Consider the following 18,785-nt stretch of genomic DNA (forward strand, 5'->3'; position numbering starts at 1 on the left):
GTTTTGGTATTCAGAAATAGAGGAGAAACATTTTGGGATCTTCAAAAAAAATAATTCAGAAATAATGCATTTTGATAATCAACTGTTGAGGATTATTTACAAAGAAAGGAAATGATTAAGTCCTTTATCCTTGGCTATTTTGGACATTTTTGTAAGCATTTTTGAAGGTATTTGGAATGATAAAATTAGATGCAGGAGAAGAAAAGCAAAGATAAAAGAAAAACTATGAATAAGGTAGATAAAAATAAATGAATCATTTTCTTAAAACAGAATTATGCCACATCTACTGTATTACATTTTTTAAAGTGTGTCTCTATTTTTACATCCTTAGATTTCATCTCATTGTAATCTAGAAAGTACATTTAAAGAAATTTAAATGCATTCAATTTAATGGTGACACGTTAATGCCATTATTAGGTACAATTGACTTTCATTATAGTTTGATAAATTCTTAGTTTCTATCTCTGTAAAATAATTATTTACATATGCAAGTATAACCAACTTTGCTGTACAATATTATGGGTGATCATTGTGATGCTGAGATCTAAGGTGCCATGAAAAATATTTATTGTTATTCTGTATCTTCATTCTTGGAAAAAGTGAGCTAGTTAAGGATTGGTTTGTCTTAATTAGTACTTAACTTTCTGTTAAATAATCAAGAAAGGAGAGAAGGACATGTTTTTTTAACACAACAATGGTAGTAATTTCTTGAATATGGATTCAGGATTGATTGATATATCTTTTTCTTTCTTTTTTTAGCCATTCCTTGAGAGTTCTCTTACGTCTAGATTTTTATATCATCACAAAAAGATTCTTTGTGTATTGTTACAAACTATAGTTTTATAGTGGAGGCATTTCAAATACTTATATTTGTTGCTTATAGCCAAAGCCTTTTTCATTTTCGGGAATAAAGAATAGGTTAATCAAATGCCTTAATTATCTTAGCTATTTTAAGCAGAAAGGAGTTAGAATGAGTTGTATGTTTTTGAAAATATATTTTTATTGATTTTATCAAGGAGGGGAGAGAGAGAGAGATAGGAACATCAATGATGAAAGAGAATCATTGACCGGCCTCCTCCTACGTGTCCTGTACTGGGGATTGAGCCCGCAACCCAGGCATGTGCCCTGACCAAACCAGGAATCAAACCATGACCTCCTGGTCCATAGGTCAATGCTCAACCACTTGGCCATGCTGGCTGGGCCAGAATGAGTTTTAGAATATAAAAAAATATTTTCCAAATGTACTTTTTTCATCAGGTAGGTGAGTTTCTCATTAGTTTGACTCTTCTTTGGATGTAATGAAGTAATAAAAAGAGTTACATATTTGAAAAGTAAAGTCTTTTTATAAAGCAGTAAGGAAATTGTCTGGCCGAGAGCTGTTCTTGAATTATCTTCACACAAAGCAGCAGCATTGCAAAACAAAGTACAGAATAAAGAATCGTGTGCAATATCTAACTTGAAAGGTCTTTGAATATATATATTCTTGGATCTAGAGAAGCATAATGACATCTGCCTTTGATTATACTTACAGGGACAAATTCAAATTCTGGAGCTGTTCTTGAACATTTCAACATACACAATAATATTATGTTCTTGGATAATGGCACGTGGTGGTTATTTTTAACATGATTATATATGTCTGGTCGCCTTTGAAATAAATTATTAAAAAGAAGACATTTATGGCAAAATCAGAATTTTCATGGTTTAAGTCATGTTTATCTTAGAAAATTCAAAATAAATTATATGAATAAAGGTTTCTGTTTGTTTCACAGTTGGTCAAATTTACAGAATCTGTGCTTTAGTTGCTAAAATGTTTGTGCTTTTATATTGTTAAACATAGTGAGAATGAGAAAATCAGGGTGGTGTGTTTTGTGTGTGTGTGTTTGTGTGTGTGGTATTTATAAAGAAAAATAAGAGAATACTAATGTAGAAAAAAAATTAGCATGTTTTCACAGTAGCCCTGGCCTCCTAACCTCCAAGAATCAAATCATCATGTGCAGTTACAATCATTTTAACTCGGTGCTGTTTCGCTTTGTTTTGCAGATCGTTTTAAATTTTACCACGATGGACTTATACAAAAGTAGTTTGTGCTGGTATGACTACATTGAAGTAAGAGATGGGTACTGGAGGAAATCGGCTCTCCTTGGTAAGAGATCAATTACCTTCTCTGTGGCCATGCATATAGTCTGTCCTGCCTAAAGACTATTGATTCTTTCAAGAGTCATCTTAGAGTTAAAATTGTATGTGACCAACATATTAATTTTATTATTCTTTTTTAAACCACAAAAAACTACTCACGACAAATAGATAAATAAGTAAATTGATTTAAACCAGCTTCAAATATGAGGTAGTACTCAGATCTGATTTAGAATAATGACTTAAAGTAGCGTTCACATCTATTATGTTTACAGTGACTACTCATCACAGTGTTTCTGTAGTTTTAATTTTAAAACAATAGTTTTAATGAGAAAACCAGGTAAATTGTGTGTGTGTGTGTGTGTGTATGTGTGTGTTTGCTCAGGCAGCAGAATGTGAGCTGTTAGGTATAGTAGTTAGTAGCTGGTTTCCAATGCCAAGCACATTAGCTGGTACTGTAAACGACACAGTTTTGCTTCTCAGAGAGTTTACTGTGGCTGGGAAGAGACATCTGTAGTTTGTGTCATAAATCATAGCTCAGATCTGAATCTCAGGGAAGTCTGCTGCCAACGTGAAACCACAGACCACACCATTAACTTGCATGAGGCCTTTTCCTGTTGCCCTGCTTTACATAAAGGTGAGAGCTGTTGGCATGTCAGCATCTATTGATTTTTTGGATTGTGACTTTACCTTTACTCTTAGAGGTAGCTTTGCTCAATTGCATTTATGTACCATACAGATCTTTTTTCTTACCACCTAAAACCTATTGCATGGACACTGTTATATTAAAAGTGACAGCAGCCTTAGGAAGTCCAAGAGAGAGCCCTGTAGAAATGTTTAAAAAGTGAGCAGACATAAAGATTCGAACAAATTGAGATTGAGGAAAACATTGTCTTGAACATTTGGTTTCTTAGCCTAGATCAGTGATGGCGAGCCTCTGACACGCGTGTCAGAGGTGACACGCGAACTCATTTTTTTGGTTGATTTTTCTTTGTTAAATGGCATTTAAGTATATAAAATAAATATCAAAAATATAAATCTTTGTTTTACTATGGTTGCAAATATCAAAAAATTTCTATATGTGACACGGCGCCAGAGTTAAGTAGGGTTTTTCAAAATCCTGACACGCCGAGCTCAAAAGGTTCGCCATCACTGGCCTAGATGAAGCAATTTGTGACACATGTATGTGCGTCCCAAAGAAAACATTTCATTGAACTCATACTGGAGAATCAAATGCAAATTAAAACATCTAGTGCACCATCAGCAGTGCGTGGTGTCTGAGGGTCCACACTGCCCTGGTCGGATGGATCCGAGTTTTCATGTGGAAAGCTCTCCCCACTATTTCCTCCAAAACCTTGTCCCTCCTAGTAGTCACCAGACCGGCAACATCAGAATCACTTGGAAGGTTGTTAAAAATGTAGAAATTTATGTCCACGCCATCCCTCCTGAATTAGAGACTGTATTTCACAGACACCCTGGCGATTCATAGGCACATTGCAGTTGAAGAAACATTGCACTCTTTTACATGCCCGCCATGTGCTTTGCCAGTTAGGAAGACAGTCCCTCACCTGTTCGCTGTTACTATGAATTTGTTTCACGTTGACTGCTGTCTTAAATATACTAAAACCATGTACAACATCATTGCCAGGGGCACGCAAAAATGGATGACAATGTATTGTTTGTAGAATAGTTTCATGTGCATTGTCATATTTAACCATTTTGTTATCTCATTGAATTTTACCACACAGTGGCAGACATATAGCAGGTAATGAGTATTTGTGAAGGGTTGAGGGAAGAAAGCAGACATGACAGGATTTATTATATTCTTTGGTATTGTTCTTGCCAATGGATACACAGTTATAGAAATGTTAGAACTTATATTCCATTTTTCTGCCTACTAACACTGCAGATTGTAGCGTTATAGATGAGATGGAGTGTATGCAGTAGCATGAGATCCTCGGAGTAGCTTGTCAGCCCCTCAGATGAGTCATCACTGAACCTGGCTAGACAAGGAACTCCACTTTGAGCTGAGGCATGGCTTTAACCAAGTTACTCCCCTACGAATGACCCAGACTGACAATTTAAACGGGCTTCTCAGCATCATTTGTACTTTTTTCTTTTCTTCATAGAATAATATTCCCCACCTTGATGTCCCCACATGACTTTTTACAAGTATGTCTTTTGAGCTAGCTATTTCTTCCTTCTACAGAATAAAGATACTGACAGTTGGTTAATCTGAAGATATGTTCTAATATTTTATAAATAGACACAAAGGGATTGGTTTATTTATCCACAACTAATAAGTAAATATTAAGGTGTGGTTATGGTTCTAGTTACTAAGGAGAGAGATAGGAACCAAATCAGGTAATAAATATATATATATATATATATATATATATATATATATATATATATATATATATATATATAGAGAGAGAGAGAGAGAGAGAGAGAGAGAGAGAGAGAGAGATACACTGTGGAAAGCAATTAGAATACAGAGTCATATTTAGGAGTCTCTCTTTATTGCTTTATTTCTTTTAGGCAGATTCTGTGGGGACAAATTGCCTGAAGTTCTTACCTCTACAGACAGCAGAATGTGGATTGAGTTTCGGAGCAGCAGCAATTGGGTAGGAAAAGGCTTCGCAGCTCTCTATGAAGGCAAGTTCCATTGAGTTTTACAGGTTACTTCCTCTAAGGAGGCTCTTAATAGAAATATGCTTTCTCTCAAAAACATACGAGAATAAAAACAAACAAAAAAATATATAAACTCAGTACAGTGATATTGTAGCTGTATTTTAATTATAAGTTTTTGAAACTTTGTGTTATAATATTCACAAGGATGATTTTTAATAAAAATACTTGGTGAATGTAAATTGCATTTTTTTTGTACCATTGATGTAGTAACATATAAATGTACTCAGGGATGTATACTGGGGGAAAAAGGACACAAGAGTTCTTACACTCCAAATGTTTTTTTTTTTTCATGATGATATTAGAATATTGTGAAGAACTTATCCTTTTCCTTTGTATTGAATTTGTGTCTGTTTGGTGCCTGCACTGCTGAAATGCTCTGCTAGAGGAAACTGCACAGAAAGTAATTGTGCACATGTGGAGCACGCTTTGTCTAAAGGAGAGGGTCAGCATTCAGGGAAGAACCTCCTGGGCGCTTTGTTCTGTCCTCTAAGACAATACCCTGGCGCTGTGCTCCCGCCTTGCTCTGCTCCTGCCTGGCTGTGGGTGGAGGAGGCCCTCCGTGCTCCTGCCTCTGCTCGGACAGGAGTTTAGGAAATTCAGAAGACAGCAGACTTCTGCTTCCCTTAAACTTTTAAGTAAACGGAGGTATTTTGTTCCCAAGATTAACTGCATGGCAGTGAGAAGGATTATTTGGATGGAGCCACAGATGTTGAGCACATGACGCTAGTCCACTGCCAGGGACCAGAGTTCTGTGCAGCTTCTCTCCTGATCAGCTCTTGTACCTGAGGTCAAAACTTGAAAGCAGCAGCTCAGGGAATCACAGAGCAGACTCACACGAAACTTGTAAAACCTCTCAAGCTTTTAAGTGTTAAAAATATGCTTTTTATTCTGAGTAAAAGTGTGGTGATTAAAAAAGCACATATGCCTGTGCTGACTACTATCTAATATTTATAGTTAAGTGGCTAGAATTTTGGGGGCTTTTTTTTTTTTTAACCATCTAAATTTTTACAACAGTATAACCGGCCAACTTTGATTTTTATAACCTGGTCTTTATGGAATTACTCAGCTGCAGGCACTGAACTGAAATGTTATTTTTAGAAGAAAATGAAATGCCATGTCTAGATTTACTCGTTTATTTTTGCTTTCCCCAGCAATCTGTGGAGGTGAGATCCGTAAAAATGAAGGACAGATTCAGTCTCCTAATTATCCCGATGATTACAGACCGATGAAAGAATGTGTGTGGAAAATAATGGTGTCAGAAGGCTGCTATGTCGGGCTGACCTTTCAGGCCTTTGAGGTAAAGTCGTTTAGGCAACCTTCTTGGAGTGTACGCTCTATAAATGACAGTGGCATTTAAGGGGATCCTCATTAAATAAGCAAAGAACCAGAGAATCAACGTTTTAATCAGCCAAGAAGCAAAGGATTGCCTATAAAATGTAACATCAAGAGCCAATGTGTTTTTTCCTCCCATCATTTCTCTTGTTGCAGACATTTGCAAGGAGATTAAAGTGCGTTTACATTATCTGTGCTATTTGAATCAGAATGTTTGAAGTACTGACAATAGTTTCTTCTGACAAATGCAGGGGCTTGTTTCACAAAACTGTCTTAAAGGTCCATTAAATAATAGAACTTTTATTTCTCTTCTAAACTAAGAGGTTAAAAGGTAGACTGTCTTTTTTGTTGTTGTTTGGGGGGGTAATCCATTTTTGCCATGACACAGAAAAGCGTTTATGTCAAAAAGAGGGGTTTAAGTGTTCTTAGGAGCTTCTGCCTTCATGAAAAATATTTATGGAGGAGGAGGTCAGCGCCAGCATCACGGTGTTAGATGATGCAGATTAAACGAAAGGCCAGTCAGAATTCTGGAGCAAAGTCTGGGCCCCAAATTACCAAACTGGCTAATGAGTCATTTTTTGTGAGGTCAAAGGAACTGAGAGATTAGAAGCCAAGCGATAGGGAAGTTATCAGGAATTTCAGAGTATATTTAAGGCAAAAATCAGTCTAGAAATTGAGAGCCCAAGTGAAAAGGGAAGTAATGATGAGATGTGGTGGTAGGTCCAGGCAGGGGGTACCAGATGCCACAACTGGAGATGATTACTTCACGGATTAGAACGCTGATTCATGTCCAAGCAAGTTTAAGGCGGTAGGGAACCCTGTAGGCTGCCAGGGTGTGCTGAGTGCAGTGACCCGTGGTGGTGTCTCTGTCCCCACAGCAGGGGCACCAGGGGAATCCAGGCATTACTTACTCAGAAACCAGAGAACATTGCACCCCCGCCTGCAAGCTGTGTAATATATTTTTCGAGACTCATCTCTACCACTTTGCATGTACCATTTAATTTCCCAAGGCATACATTTTTTTATCATGAAAAAGTTATCTTTTCTGCTGTGGTCATGATGTTTATGCTTTCAACCATTTTGCATGTTTGGAAACCTTGGTTCTGAGATCATTTGATTCACATTTGCATTTTATTATTTTAATGGAACAATAAGATTACAAATTTATTATTCAAATTAGAACATTTTATTGTTAACAGAAAACTAAAATTGGGTAGGATTTGCCTGCTATTTAGAAAACAAAACAACTGGTTCACTGAAAAATTATCTACCTAATAACCTCCTTACTTATATGTTGTGATATTGCAAAAATTAAGCAATGGACTGTCTTTCAATATATAATCCAATGATTTATGGAATTTTATTACAAAAGTGATGTCAGAAAATGCATTTATTCCATGTATCTAAAAACTAGGATAGTACAAAGGACAAGTAGGAAAGATTTACATCTCAAGCACTTAGAACCATGCCTAACACAGAGTAGCTACAATACTTGTTGATTGAGTGAATGAATAAATTACTAAGCTTTAGGACTGAAAAAAATTATGTCATAGTTTGGCTCACACTACATTTATTTATTATCTCTAGTTTCTGTTCTTTCTTAATTTTGAATTATTTTCTTTATTTTTAATATATTTTTATTGATTTCAGAGAGGAAGGGAGAGGGAGAGAGAGATAGAAACCTTAGTGATGAGAGAGAATCGTTGATCGGCTGCCTCTTGCCTGTCCCACACCGGCCATGGAACCCGTAACCTGGGCATGTGCCCTGACCAGGAATCAAACTGTGACCTCCTGGTTCATAGGTTGATGCTCAGCCACTGAGCCGTGCCAGCTGGGCTGATTCATTTTCTTATGTCTTTTTTTCCCCTCCTTCATTTACATACTAGGCATATTGACTGTCTAATAAGCCTCTCATCTTTCAATGACTAGAACCAAACCTTTGATTGTGTTGTCTCACTCACTAAGCCACTCTCCTTCGGTCTTCCTCATTTTAGTATTTACTATTTCAGTGTGTCTCTATTTACTCAAAGAATATCCTTAATTTGCCCTAACTGGTTTGGCTCAGTAGATAGAGTGTTGGCCTATGGACTGAAGGGTCCCAGGTTCGATTCCGGTCAAAGGCATGTACCTTGGTTGCAGGCATATCCCCAGTAGGGGGTGTGCAGGAGGTAGCTGATCAATGTTTCTCTCTCATCGATGTTTCTAACTCTCTATCCCTTTCCCTTCCTCTCTGTAAAAAATCAATAAAATATATTTTTAAAAAAAAGAATATCCTTAATTCTACTTTTTCTCTTTAACCCCGAGGCCAGTCTATCAGCATATTTCATTTATTTTTTTTCTTCAAAACATGTTCCATATATGACTTACTTTCTGGCCATCAGTCTGGTCCCAACACTGCCCCTTCTCACAGCTCTATCCTGGTCCTACATATCCTGTTCTCCACACAGTCACAGTGATACTTTTATAATGTCAGATAGATCATAACACTACTCTGCTTAAATTCTTTCAGGGTTTTTGCATTATACCTAAAATAAAACACAGATTTAATTATCATGGACCAAGGTGTGCCACAATTTGGTCCCAAGCTCCTCCCTCCCTTTGTGCCAGCCCCTCTGGGCCTTCCTTCTTTTCCTCAAAAATGCCAAGTTTACTCCCTCGTCACAGCACTTGCCATTGATGTTCTTCAACTTCTAGATCTTTGCATTTTTCCCTCATCTCTTACCTAATTCAGATTTTTTCTCTTTTTTTTAAAATGAAGTTTAATCTATTTATTTATTTTTAATTTATCTTTATTGTTAAAAGTATTACTTCTTAATCATCAACTCCTTAAAAAGTCCTTGCCTGGTAACTCAATTTAAAATATTTTCTTACCTACAATTGCCTACAAACCATTATTCTGGTTTACTTCAGTTCATTGCACTTACATCTTTTGGAATTTGCTATGGATTTGCTTACATGGTTATTGTTTGTCTCTCACTAGATATGATCATCAGAGGGTAGGAATCTTACATGTCTTATTGATCACTATATCTCCAGCATCGGTGCATGATTAATATTTGATAATGGGAGGGATGGATAGATGAAGTATATGTGGTTATGGGAGCACATGATGATTGGTAGGTGGAAATTAATATATCCTTCCTTTATCAGAGGTACATAAGTTTTCATAAAAAAGGAAATATGCCTGTATAGGTTTGGTTTATAGAGGACCTAGTGTGCGGTGTGGCTGAATTTAACTAGAGATCCAGGGTTCTGTGAAATTCAGAAGTGAAAAGGGATTTAGAGATGTCCTAATATACCATCTAAATATTTTTAGATTAGGGAACTGTACTTATGCTATTAAGCTAGTATCGCACAAATGAGCCCTAAATCAGCATTAATTTTCAGGTACAGTATATCTTCATTACTCACAGATTCTGTATTTACACATTTACTCACTAAAACTTACTTGTAACCCTCAAATAACATTCATGATGCTTCTGGGCTATTCATGCACAGACACAGAGCAGCAAAATATTTGAGTCATCTGACATGCACCTTCCCGGCTCTGATGTGCCTTATGGAGAAAATGTGTTAGACAAGCATCATTCAGGTATAAGTTATAGTGCTTTTGCCCATGAGTTCAGTGTTAATGAGTTGACGATATTTTTAAGGTGCCTTTAATCAGAAACACACAGAAGACAAGGTTAGGTATTGATTTCTTGACAAAAACTTTGTTACCAGAAGTTTGCAGGAACCTAACGAGTATTTCTGCAGGAGCAATGTATCCACTAATTCAGTGTTTTCAGTGACTCTATGGAACTGAACCATGAATACCAAAAATTGACTGTATATATATTTTTAATTTGTTCTAGTGGTCATTAGGTGGTTTATTTCATTTAGTCAGTTACCTTTTTATATCAATTTATTTCTGTTTGCATAATATATTTTCAATATATGGCTTATACATTTTATGTTGAAAATGTATAATTTTTAGAAAGTCCTCACCAATCTTCAGTGTTTTGTGTTTTTCCCCCCAGTTATTATTCCCTAATATCAGTCTTTGCCATTTTTTAAGAACTGTTTCTATTTTCATAACTTTTGAATCTTCTGTTGCTCTCTGCCCTTTCAGATAAAAGGGCCCTTAAGATAAACTTGTGCCCCATCCTGTTGAAATCTATGAAGGATTTACTAGTTGTCCGTTATTTATACTTTTTTTGTGAATTTATGTCACACCCTTACCTCTCCTAATGCCATTTAGGCTTTAATGTAAATATAGGAAGAAAATCTGGACAGTGCTTTGGTTAATGAATCTTGGGTGCTTTTCAGCAGGAAAGGACACTGTTTGGGGGTTATAGAGTCCTGATAATTCTATATCATCCCCTTTGTGAAGCTTTCTCTTCTCTAGTAGTTACGGGTGCGTTGCGTCTGAAGACCAGTACTGAAGTGAGCTTGTGCATGCGTGGAGATCATGATGTCTACGATCACTTATGAATAACCCTGCTGCTTCTATTCAGCAGCAGCGTTATTCATAAAGAAACCCCTAAAGTACTATCTTACTTGAGCACTTTCCATATGCAGACATACAGAAGAGAAACAGTCTGGAAGACTGGAAATGTTTATAGTAACGACTTTCAAGAACTGTTAATAAAGCAGAAAAGAAGTGAAATAAACTCAGAGCTGACTTATGTTTACCTTGAAATCTCTACATACATTAATTTAAATGGGATTAAGTTTGAGGTACTTGTCCACATTTCTACACACTGATTTGGTTGTACTTCCCTTATAGAAACCATAGATGTTTAATATTTAATAGTCTTACCCATCATTACTGCAAGCTGCAACATTCCAAACTACTTACAGAATTTTTATTTTGGCACTTTGTGGACTGCCTAACTAAAAGTAATCCTCTGATTCTTTTAAATATTTTATATTAGTTTAATTTAATTAGGCTAGTCTTTGTTAATGAACTAAGAAGCCTAGACAGGGAAGTCTTAAATTACTTAAAATTTTTATACTTGTGATATACTATTTTGGGGATGTTTAGCTAAGAATATATATTAGTGGCCCCAGCCGGGTAGTTCAGTTTGTTAGAGCATCATCCCAATATGCCAAGGTTGTGTGTTCAGTCGCGGTCAGGGCACATACAAGAATCAACCAATGAATGCATAACTAATTGGAACAACAAATCGATCCCTCTGCCCCACCCCTCTCTCTCAAATCAATCAATAAAATTTTTTTAAAAGAATACATGTTGGTTAATGACTATTAAAGAAAATTAAGTAGGTCTTCAGAATGATGGCTAAGGCTATAATTCTACTCTGAAAGATGAGCATGTCTTTGTTCAAGTAAACTTGGCCAAGGTCACACAACTCATAACTGGTAGCACTGTGATTGATACCAATTCCATGGCCTGTGCACTCTTGCGCCCAGGACCTGGTCACAAAGAGAGGCATTGATATTCTCTCATAGCATTAGATTCTTTCCCTTTATAACATTCTTCATTTACACATTTGTACTGTTTAATTAACATATATGCCTGTCAGTCAGGGATGTGTCTGTTTTATTCACCACTCTTTACACACTATCAAGTGAATATTTTCTGGCCATAACAGATTTTCAATGAATATTTGCTAAATTTATGAGCAGTTAAAAATAATTGTGTCATGAAGGGAAAAAATCAAGTAGGCAGCATTTAAAAACTTGAGTCACATAAAAATGAACATAAACTAGACTTTTGATTTTCACATGTTGAGAATATTTGTTTTTTCTCCTCCTTTTTAAAGCTGTAATTATTTGTGTATTTTAATTAAAATTAAATAGTAATAATAAAATACTTTCATTAAATAATAAAATATTAAGTATGATAGTAAATTTAAAAATAATAAATTATTATTAAGCTTTTCTTCTTTTATTCAAAATTCCTCTTATTGATAGGATTATTTATTAGGCTCTACTGGATTTTTCCCATTGTGGAAATTAACTTTTTTAGTGACTAATGCTTAGTGACTAACATTGATTTTGCTAGTTATAGACTAACATGTTCTTCCAAAGCAAAGAATAATTACTTGAGCCTCATTGGTGTGCCTCAGTGGTTGATCGTCCAGCCAAGAACCATGAGACCACCAGTTCAATTGCCGGTCAGGGCACATGCCCGGGTTGCAGGCTCAATCCCCAGTGGAGGGCATAGGAGGCAGCTGATCAACAATGTTTCTCTCTCATCGATGCTTCCATCTCTTTATCCCTCTCCCTTCCTCCCTCTCTAAAATATCAATAAAATATATTTTAAAAAGAATAATTACTTGAGCATTATTCCAAATGTATATAATTTCACAGGATATTTTCTATAAAAGTTTAATCATTTAGGAGCTGATTGCATTAATTATATTTTTAAGCTACACACTAACTGTCACGGGAGAGGGTTATGTTTTTTGTTATGGTAAAATAGACATAATATAAAATATACAATTTTCACGTGTATAGTTCAGTAGTGTCAAGTACATTCAGATTGTTGTGCAACCATCACCACCATCCCTCTCCAGAACTCTTGCAAAACTGAAACTCTACACGCAATAAACAAGAACCTCCTTTTCTCCCCTACCCCAACTCTTGGCAACCATTCTTCTCATTTCTCTCTCTATGACTATCTACTCTACTCTGATACTTCATGTAATTGGAATCATACAATATTTGCCTTTTTGTGACTGCTTATTTTACTAGTGTAATATCCTCATGGGTCATCCATGTTGTAATGATAGATAGATAGATAGATAGATAGATAGATAGATAGATAGATAGAGATAGAGATATATAGATTGATTTCAGAGAGTGAGAGAGAGAGATAGGAACATTAATATGAGAGAGAATCATCGACTGGCTGCCTCCTGCATGCCCCACATTGGGGATCAAGCCCACAGCCCGGGCATATGCCCTGACCTGAACTCCAACCATGACCTCCTGGTTCATAGGTCAACACTCAACCATTGAGCCATGCTGCCTGGGCATCTCCCTTTTTAAGGCTGAATCATATTCCATTGTGTTTATATACCACCTTTGTTTATGCATTAATCTGTTGACAGACATGTGGATTGCTTCCACCTTTTGACTATTGTGAATGATACTGCTGTAAACATGTATTTACAAATATCTCCTTGAGACACTGCATTCAATTTTGGGGTTATATACCTAGAAGTGGGGTTGCTGAATCACATGGGAATTCTATTTTTAATTTTTCAGGGAACATGGGAGAGCTTTTATTGGAAATATTATCTGGAAACTTTGGAACTTTTCAAGCTTTTTACAAATTAGGTACTGCAGTAGATATTTTTGCAGTGTTATGTTTATTTTTAGAAATTTGGTTATAAAATGGAAGCAAAGTGCATGAATGGGTCCTGTGCAGAGGCATAGTCCTTCCTCCAGGCTGGCTCTCCTTCAGTGTCGGCGCTCACCCACATGCACTGACCACAAAGCTTCGCACCGCCAGGCAGTTTTAGAATGCGAGGCTGACCACGTTAGATGACCTGTAATTGATTTTAGTTCTTGCTAATTGGAAATTGCTTGGCTTTTTCATGCTCTCTCTCTAACCTGCTAGTAAAGGCATGAGCCCCCACTGAGTAACGAAATGTAACCGTAATACCTTCTCACTAATCTGTATACTTGTTTTTCCTTCTTTGTGTATTTGCGTCTACTTCCAATATCTCCTAAATATCAGTTTTCTAAATATATTAGAAGCTTACTATCATTTTCATTGTATTTTCTAAATGCATGTTAGATCTGTTTACATTGAGATAAACTTGGCCACATTCATATATGGTTTGGTTACCTTAAAGTCTGTAATAAATTAACATCATCATTATCCAAACAAATTTATTATACGTGCAGCCATGCATGGCATTGCATTCAGGTCACATATATGTGAACTGTGTCCAGGCTATAACTCAAGAAGAAATTACTTTTTTTTTTTTACTGTTTTTATAAATCACTGAATTTGATATTCTTTTTCTCATGGAGCTTAAAGTTACCGGTATAATATCAATACACTTATTCACTTTTCAGCTTCAACCATATTTATTTCTAGCTAATCAGTATATTGCTTGATTAAATAATTGAAATAGCTGGAGCAAATGCTACTACGCAAGTGACATAAATACAATAACTGAAACTTTCATTTGTGCTCACCATTACTTCTGTGGAGATGTAGTTGAAAAGGTATAATTATAATAACACCAATATAACAGATTCATTGTGCTGGCATTCCACTTAGGGTTAATTCAGTTAAGCTGGAAAACTATGTAAACAAAGGTCATTGAGGTCATTGATAAGTTATCCAGGATGGTTGGTGAACCAGTTATGCATTTCTGAATATTATAAATTCATATGTATGAGGCACATTTTACTTTCTAAGTAATTCAACAACTGTAGCCTTTACTATGTGAGGCTACTATGTGAGAATACAGTGCATATTTCTATTGTGTTATCCATAACACCAGGTGCATAATATTTAATATGTAAGTAATACATAATTCATAAATAGCTACCAGTGGAATCAATCCTATAATTGATCATGAAATATTTATCCTTGTGTTTCATATAAATTATTTAAACTTAAGGAGCTAGTGACTATACTTTAAGTTAAAATTTAAAATGAGCTATTGCATATCTGTTAAAAAATAGACTGAGTTTTATTTACAGGGAAATATCCATTATCTTATTTCTTTTCAATCACTGAAGAAATATAAATTTTTGTTTCATTTTCAATAGTGTCTATTTTGTTTTTCTCCTTGTAATACTGTAATTTTTAAAAGCAGTAATCTCCTCAAATAGTAATTAAAAAGCTTTTAAAATTAATCTTCTTAATTTTTATGCTGCACTGTAATTCTGTTTCTATTAGTTGACTTCCTACCACAAGGAGCTTCTTCCTTCATTGTGTGGTCTCTCTTCCTTTCCTCTTCTAGCTCCCCCTTCCCCCTTCCAATATGATTTATGAGTCAGGGGCAGTTCATTCTGCGCTGCTTTAAGCAAGTGAGTGTAGGATGGCTTGCTGAGAACATGGGTTATTTTTCCTGCAGTTTTGTCTCTAGTTCGATGTTGCTTATTCTTCCATCAAGCCCTACACCTTGAGAGCTTTAGATGTTATTTTATATGTCCCTTGACTGAAGAATAGCCTTTGGCCATCTGGAAATGGTCTCATCTTTATAGAGAACTTTGATTTTGAAAGGAGTATATTAAAAGCGACGAGAAGAAAGCATATATATCGCTGATCAGATTGGCCGGTCATCTCCAGTGACTAAATTACTAGTGCCTTAATTAGTTATTGCTAGCTCTCCCTCCCCATCTCTCCATTTAAACAGCTACAGTTTAAAAAGTGTGTTTAAGCCCTGGCTGGTTTGGCTCACTGGATAGAGCCTCGGCCTGGGGACTGAAGGGTCCCAGGTTCGATTCCGGTCAAGGGCATGTACCTTGGTTGCGGGCACATCCCCAGTGGTGGGTGTGTGGGAGGCAGCTGATTGATGCTTCTCTCTCATTGATGTTTCTAACTCTATCCCTCTCCCTTCCTCTCTGTAAAAAAGCAATAAAATATATTTTTTTTAAAAAGTGTGTTTAAAAAATGAGATGTTATTTATATTAAATATTTTCTATTCATTCCCATAATCTCACACAGAAAGAGAATACATTTTTAGGGAAAAGTCTGAATTTATTAATCAAATTTAATGAGCCTGATGGAGCAACGTTCACGCCTCCTACCCCCAACTTCTCTTACCTCTTGTTCCACTTTACGTTTTTCCATAAAATGTATTACTTTCTAATAGTTTATGATTTAATTATTTTCCTGTTGATTGTTCCTTTGCTCTCTACCCACCAGAAGTAGCTAAGTCCTGTGAGGGTGGGGCGCTGTCATTCTGCTGAATGGTGCCTTCCAAGCAGTGGGAAGAGTGCCTGGCAGAGAATAGGCACTGACTGTTGAAGGAATCCTACTGCGATTGGGAAAAGGAAGCAGCAAATGTAGTTCTTAGTTCTAACCAAATCTGTGCTTCAAAAATCTATTTTTTGTCTTTTGTCCTTATGCTACTTAATTTGAAGACTATTGCTATTAATGTTTGACAATTCAGGAAACAGATTCTTCCAACAACTATGCAGTATTTCTGTGCCTTCTGGTTGTAGTTCCATGAATGACTGTATTTTGCAACCGAATTCTATATATCAGCAAAGTGTATGTCAGGCAGTGGTTCACAAGATGGAATACTTTTCATGGTTCTCTAGCTTCAGATGTCTAATAAGCAGTTGACTCTATTAAAATTTCAGGATGAGTGCCTCCTTTCTTAAAAAAATAAAATAAAAAAGCAAGAATTTTATTTAGAAATTGTCTCATAACTTTTAAAATAATTTGTAAATTTTGGCTCTGTTGCTTTTAGAAGTAATTCCAGGCAAAAACATGAGTCCAGGAACTTACAGTTCTCCATAAGTTTCATAGGCCAATAGTCTGACCTACCATTTGCATTTAGTTGTTGAAGAAGATACATTGAGTTCTGCCACTTAATATGGGTTGAGGGGAGTGTGTTGAGGTAAAAGGGCTCATCTACATCAGCCGAGGTACTTGGAGAAAGGCCTCGCCAGTGCTGACTCTACAGTATGGTGGTCTTTCTACATGTAACTATGCTAACTATCGGTAAAGAATTCCATAGACTGGGAAGTAATGTAATCCATTTTATCAGACTTTCCCTCAAAAATATATCTATAACCTAAAACAGTGTAATATTTGCCAATAGAATTTGAATGCAGCTTTCTTTGAATTAAATAACCATTTCTTTGATTAACAACGGGCAGTTGTTATACCTATATTCCTGAGAAAATTTTACACTTCTTGTAGCATAATCTGGTCCACACATTTAAGGACCATTATAAGTATGGATATGTTATCTGTTCTATTTTCTAAAGAATTACCACTTGTATTTTAATTTTCTTTTAAAAGGCAGTTTAACTTTTGTTGATCTAGATGCATACAGATGTATTGTTCTGTAGATTTGTTTTTTATCTCTCCACATTTAGCAGAATAATATGGGTCTTTTATCCATGGGCAGTGCAGATAATCACCATGCACACTTGGAAGATAGCAATCTGTTATATGACCATATCAGTATTATGGCACTGGGAATACATAATAATATTACTGTAGAAATTGTTTTATCTATTAATGAGACATATGTTCACATACTTTTACTCTCTTAAGATTGAAAGACATGACAACTGTGCCTATGACTACCTAGAAGTTCGAGATGGGACCAAAGAGAATAGCCCTTTGATAGGGCGTTTCTGTGGTTATGATAAACCTGAAGATATCAGGTCTACCTCCAACACCTTGTGGATGAAGTTTGTTTCTGATGGGACTGTGAACAAGGCAGGGTTTGCTGCCAATTTTTTTAAAGGTAATTTAAAATAATTTGAAATGTGAGATTTTCCTTGTCCAGGATAAATGTGACATTTAGCTTTGAGGTAGGGACAAAAGTTTTATTGAAAGTTGAAGTATACGCTGTTCATAAGGGGATTTTGATGGGTTTTGAGGACAATGGTTATTGGTAAAATACTAGAATTTGGGACATTGTCACACAGGGTATTAGGGTATTAGTTCTGTTAGGATATTCTACCATTTTAAAATGAAATAGACAAAGTAAAATTCAGAAAGGGATCTATAGACTGGGAGAAAATATTTGCAGTATAGTCAACAAAGAATTCATACTGACTTGTAGTTCATCAATTTATTTCTAGGTGACAGCATGTCCAAATCACCCATTATAGAATGGCTTTTACTACATTGGAAAACATTTATGGCCTCTTAGTGGAATACCTAGAATGTCTTTTTTTTTTAATGAAGAATATATACTTTCATATAGTACGTTTTTGTTTCCATCTATAATTAAAAGAGTATATTGGTGTAAAAATATGAAATTATTATATTTTTTGGATCAATATGTCTATATAAAAACACTGAGTGCTTTACATTTAAAGAGGTCCAGTAAGTTCCTGAGTTTTTCCTTTTTAATTTATATTCACCATGACATATTTCTTTAAAAGCATTTTTAGGATATCTAGAAAACTACACTATGATACGAGCAGGTGAAGCTGTGTTTTTTTCAGAAAGTTTTTCTGTTTCATTCTGAAAAATAATAATACTGTGTCTGAGATACGGTGCTCTGCAGTTGGCCCTGCTCTAGGTTTCTAGTACTTCTCTTGGTTCTTACATGTTCTTAGGATGCAGTGACATGAATTCTTGTTTTTCATCTATTAAGGGCTTGCAAATTGTTCCTTCTCCTTTGTTGACGCTGTTAATTGGCTCATTTTCATCCAGAGCTATTAAGCATATCATAATTTCAAAAAACCTTACACCTTAGTATATAAAAACAAAACACTCCACTCATTCTCTAACTCATGCCGTCTTTATAGAGGAAGACGAGTGTGCCAAGCCTGACCGTGGAGGCTGTGAGCAGCGATGTCTGAACACCCTGGGAAGTTACCAGTGTGCGTGTGAGCCTGGCTATGAGCTGGGGCCTGACAAAAGGAGCTGTGAAGGTATGACTGGGTTTGCACTTGGCGCTCCCTGCTGAAACCCTCTACCTAATTTCTTTCTTTCATTAAAGTCTCATTTCCTT

General features: G+C 35.9%; 1 protein-coding gene across 3 annotated transcripts in view; it reads left to right on the top strand.

The window, feature by feature from the left end:
• TLL1 (tolloid like 1) overlaps nucleotides 1-18,785 on the top strand; it is a 170,855-nt gene that overhangs the window by 111,025 nt on the left and 41,045 nt on the right. For all 3 annotated transcript variants that reach the window (XM_059697778.1, XM_059697779.1, XM_059697780.1), the window contains 5 exons: nucleotides 2,044-2,146; nucleotides 4,678-4,794; nucleotides 5,982-6,127; nucleotides 17,369-17,564; nucleotides 18,580-18,705. In XM_059697778.1, the coding sequence (XP_059553761.1) occupies nucleotides 2,044-2,146; nucleotides 4,678-4,794; nucleotides 5,982-6,127; nucleotides 17,369-17,564; nucleotides 18,580-18,705 (688 nt within the window). The remainder of the gene's footprint in view (nucleotides 1-2,043; nucleotides 2,147-4,677; nucleotides 4,795-5,981; nucleotides 6,128-17,368; nucleotides 17,565-18,579; nucleotides 18,706-18,785) is intronic.

The sequence above is a fragment of the Myotis daubentonii genome, chromosome 5 (genome assembly GCF_963259705.1).
Source record: "Myotis daubentonii chromosome 5, mMyoDau2.1, whole genome shotgun sequence".
Lineage (NCBI taxonomy): Eukaryota > Metazoa > Chordata > Mammalia > Chiroptera > Vespertilionidae > Myotis > Myotis daubentonii.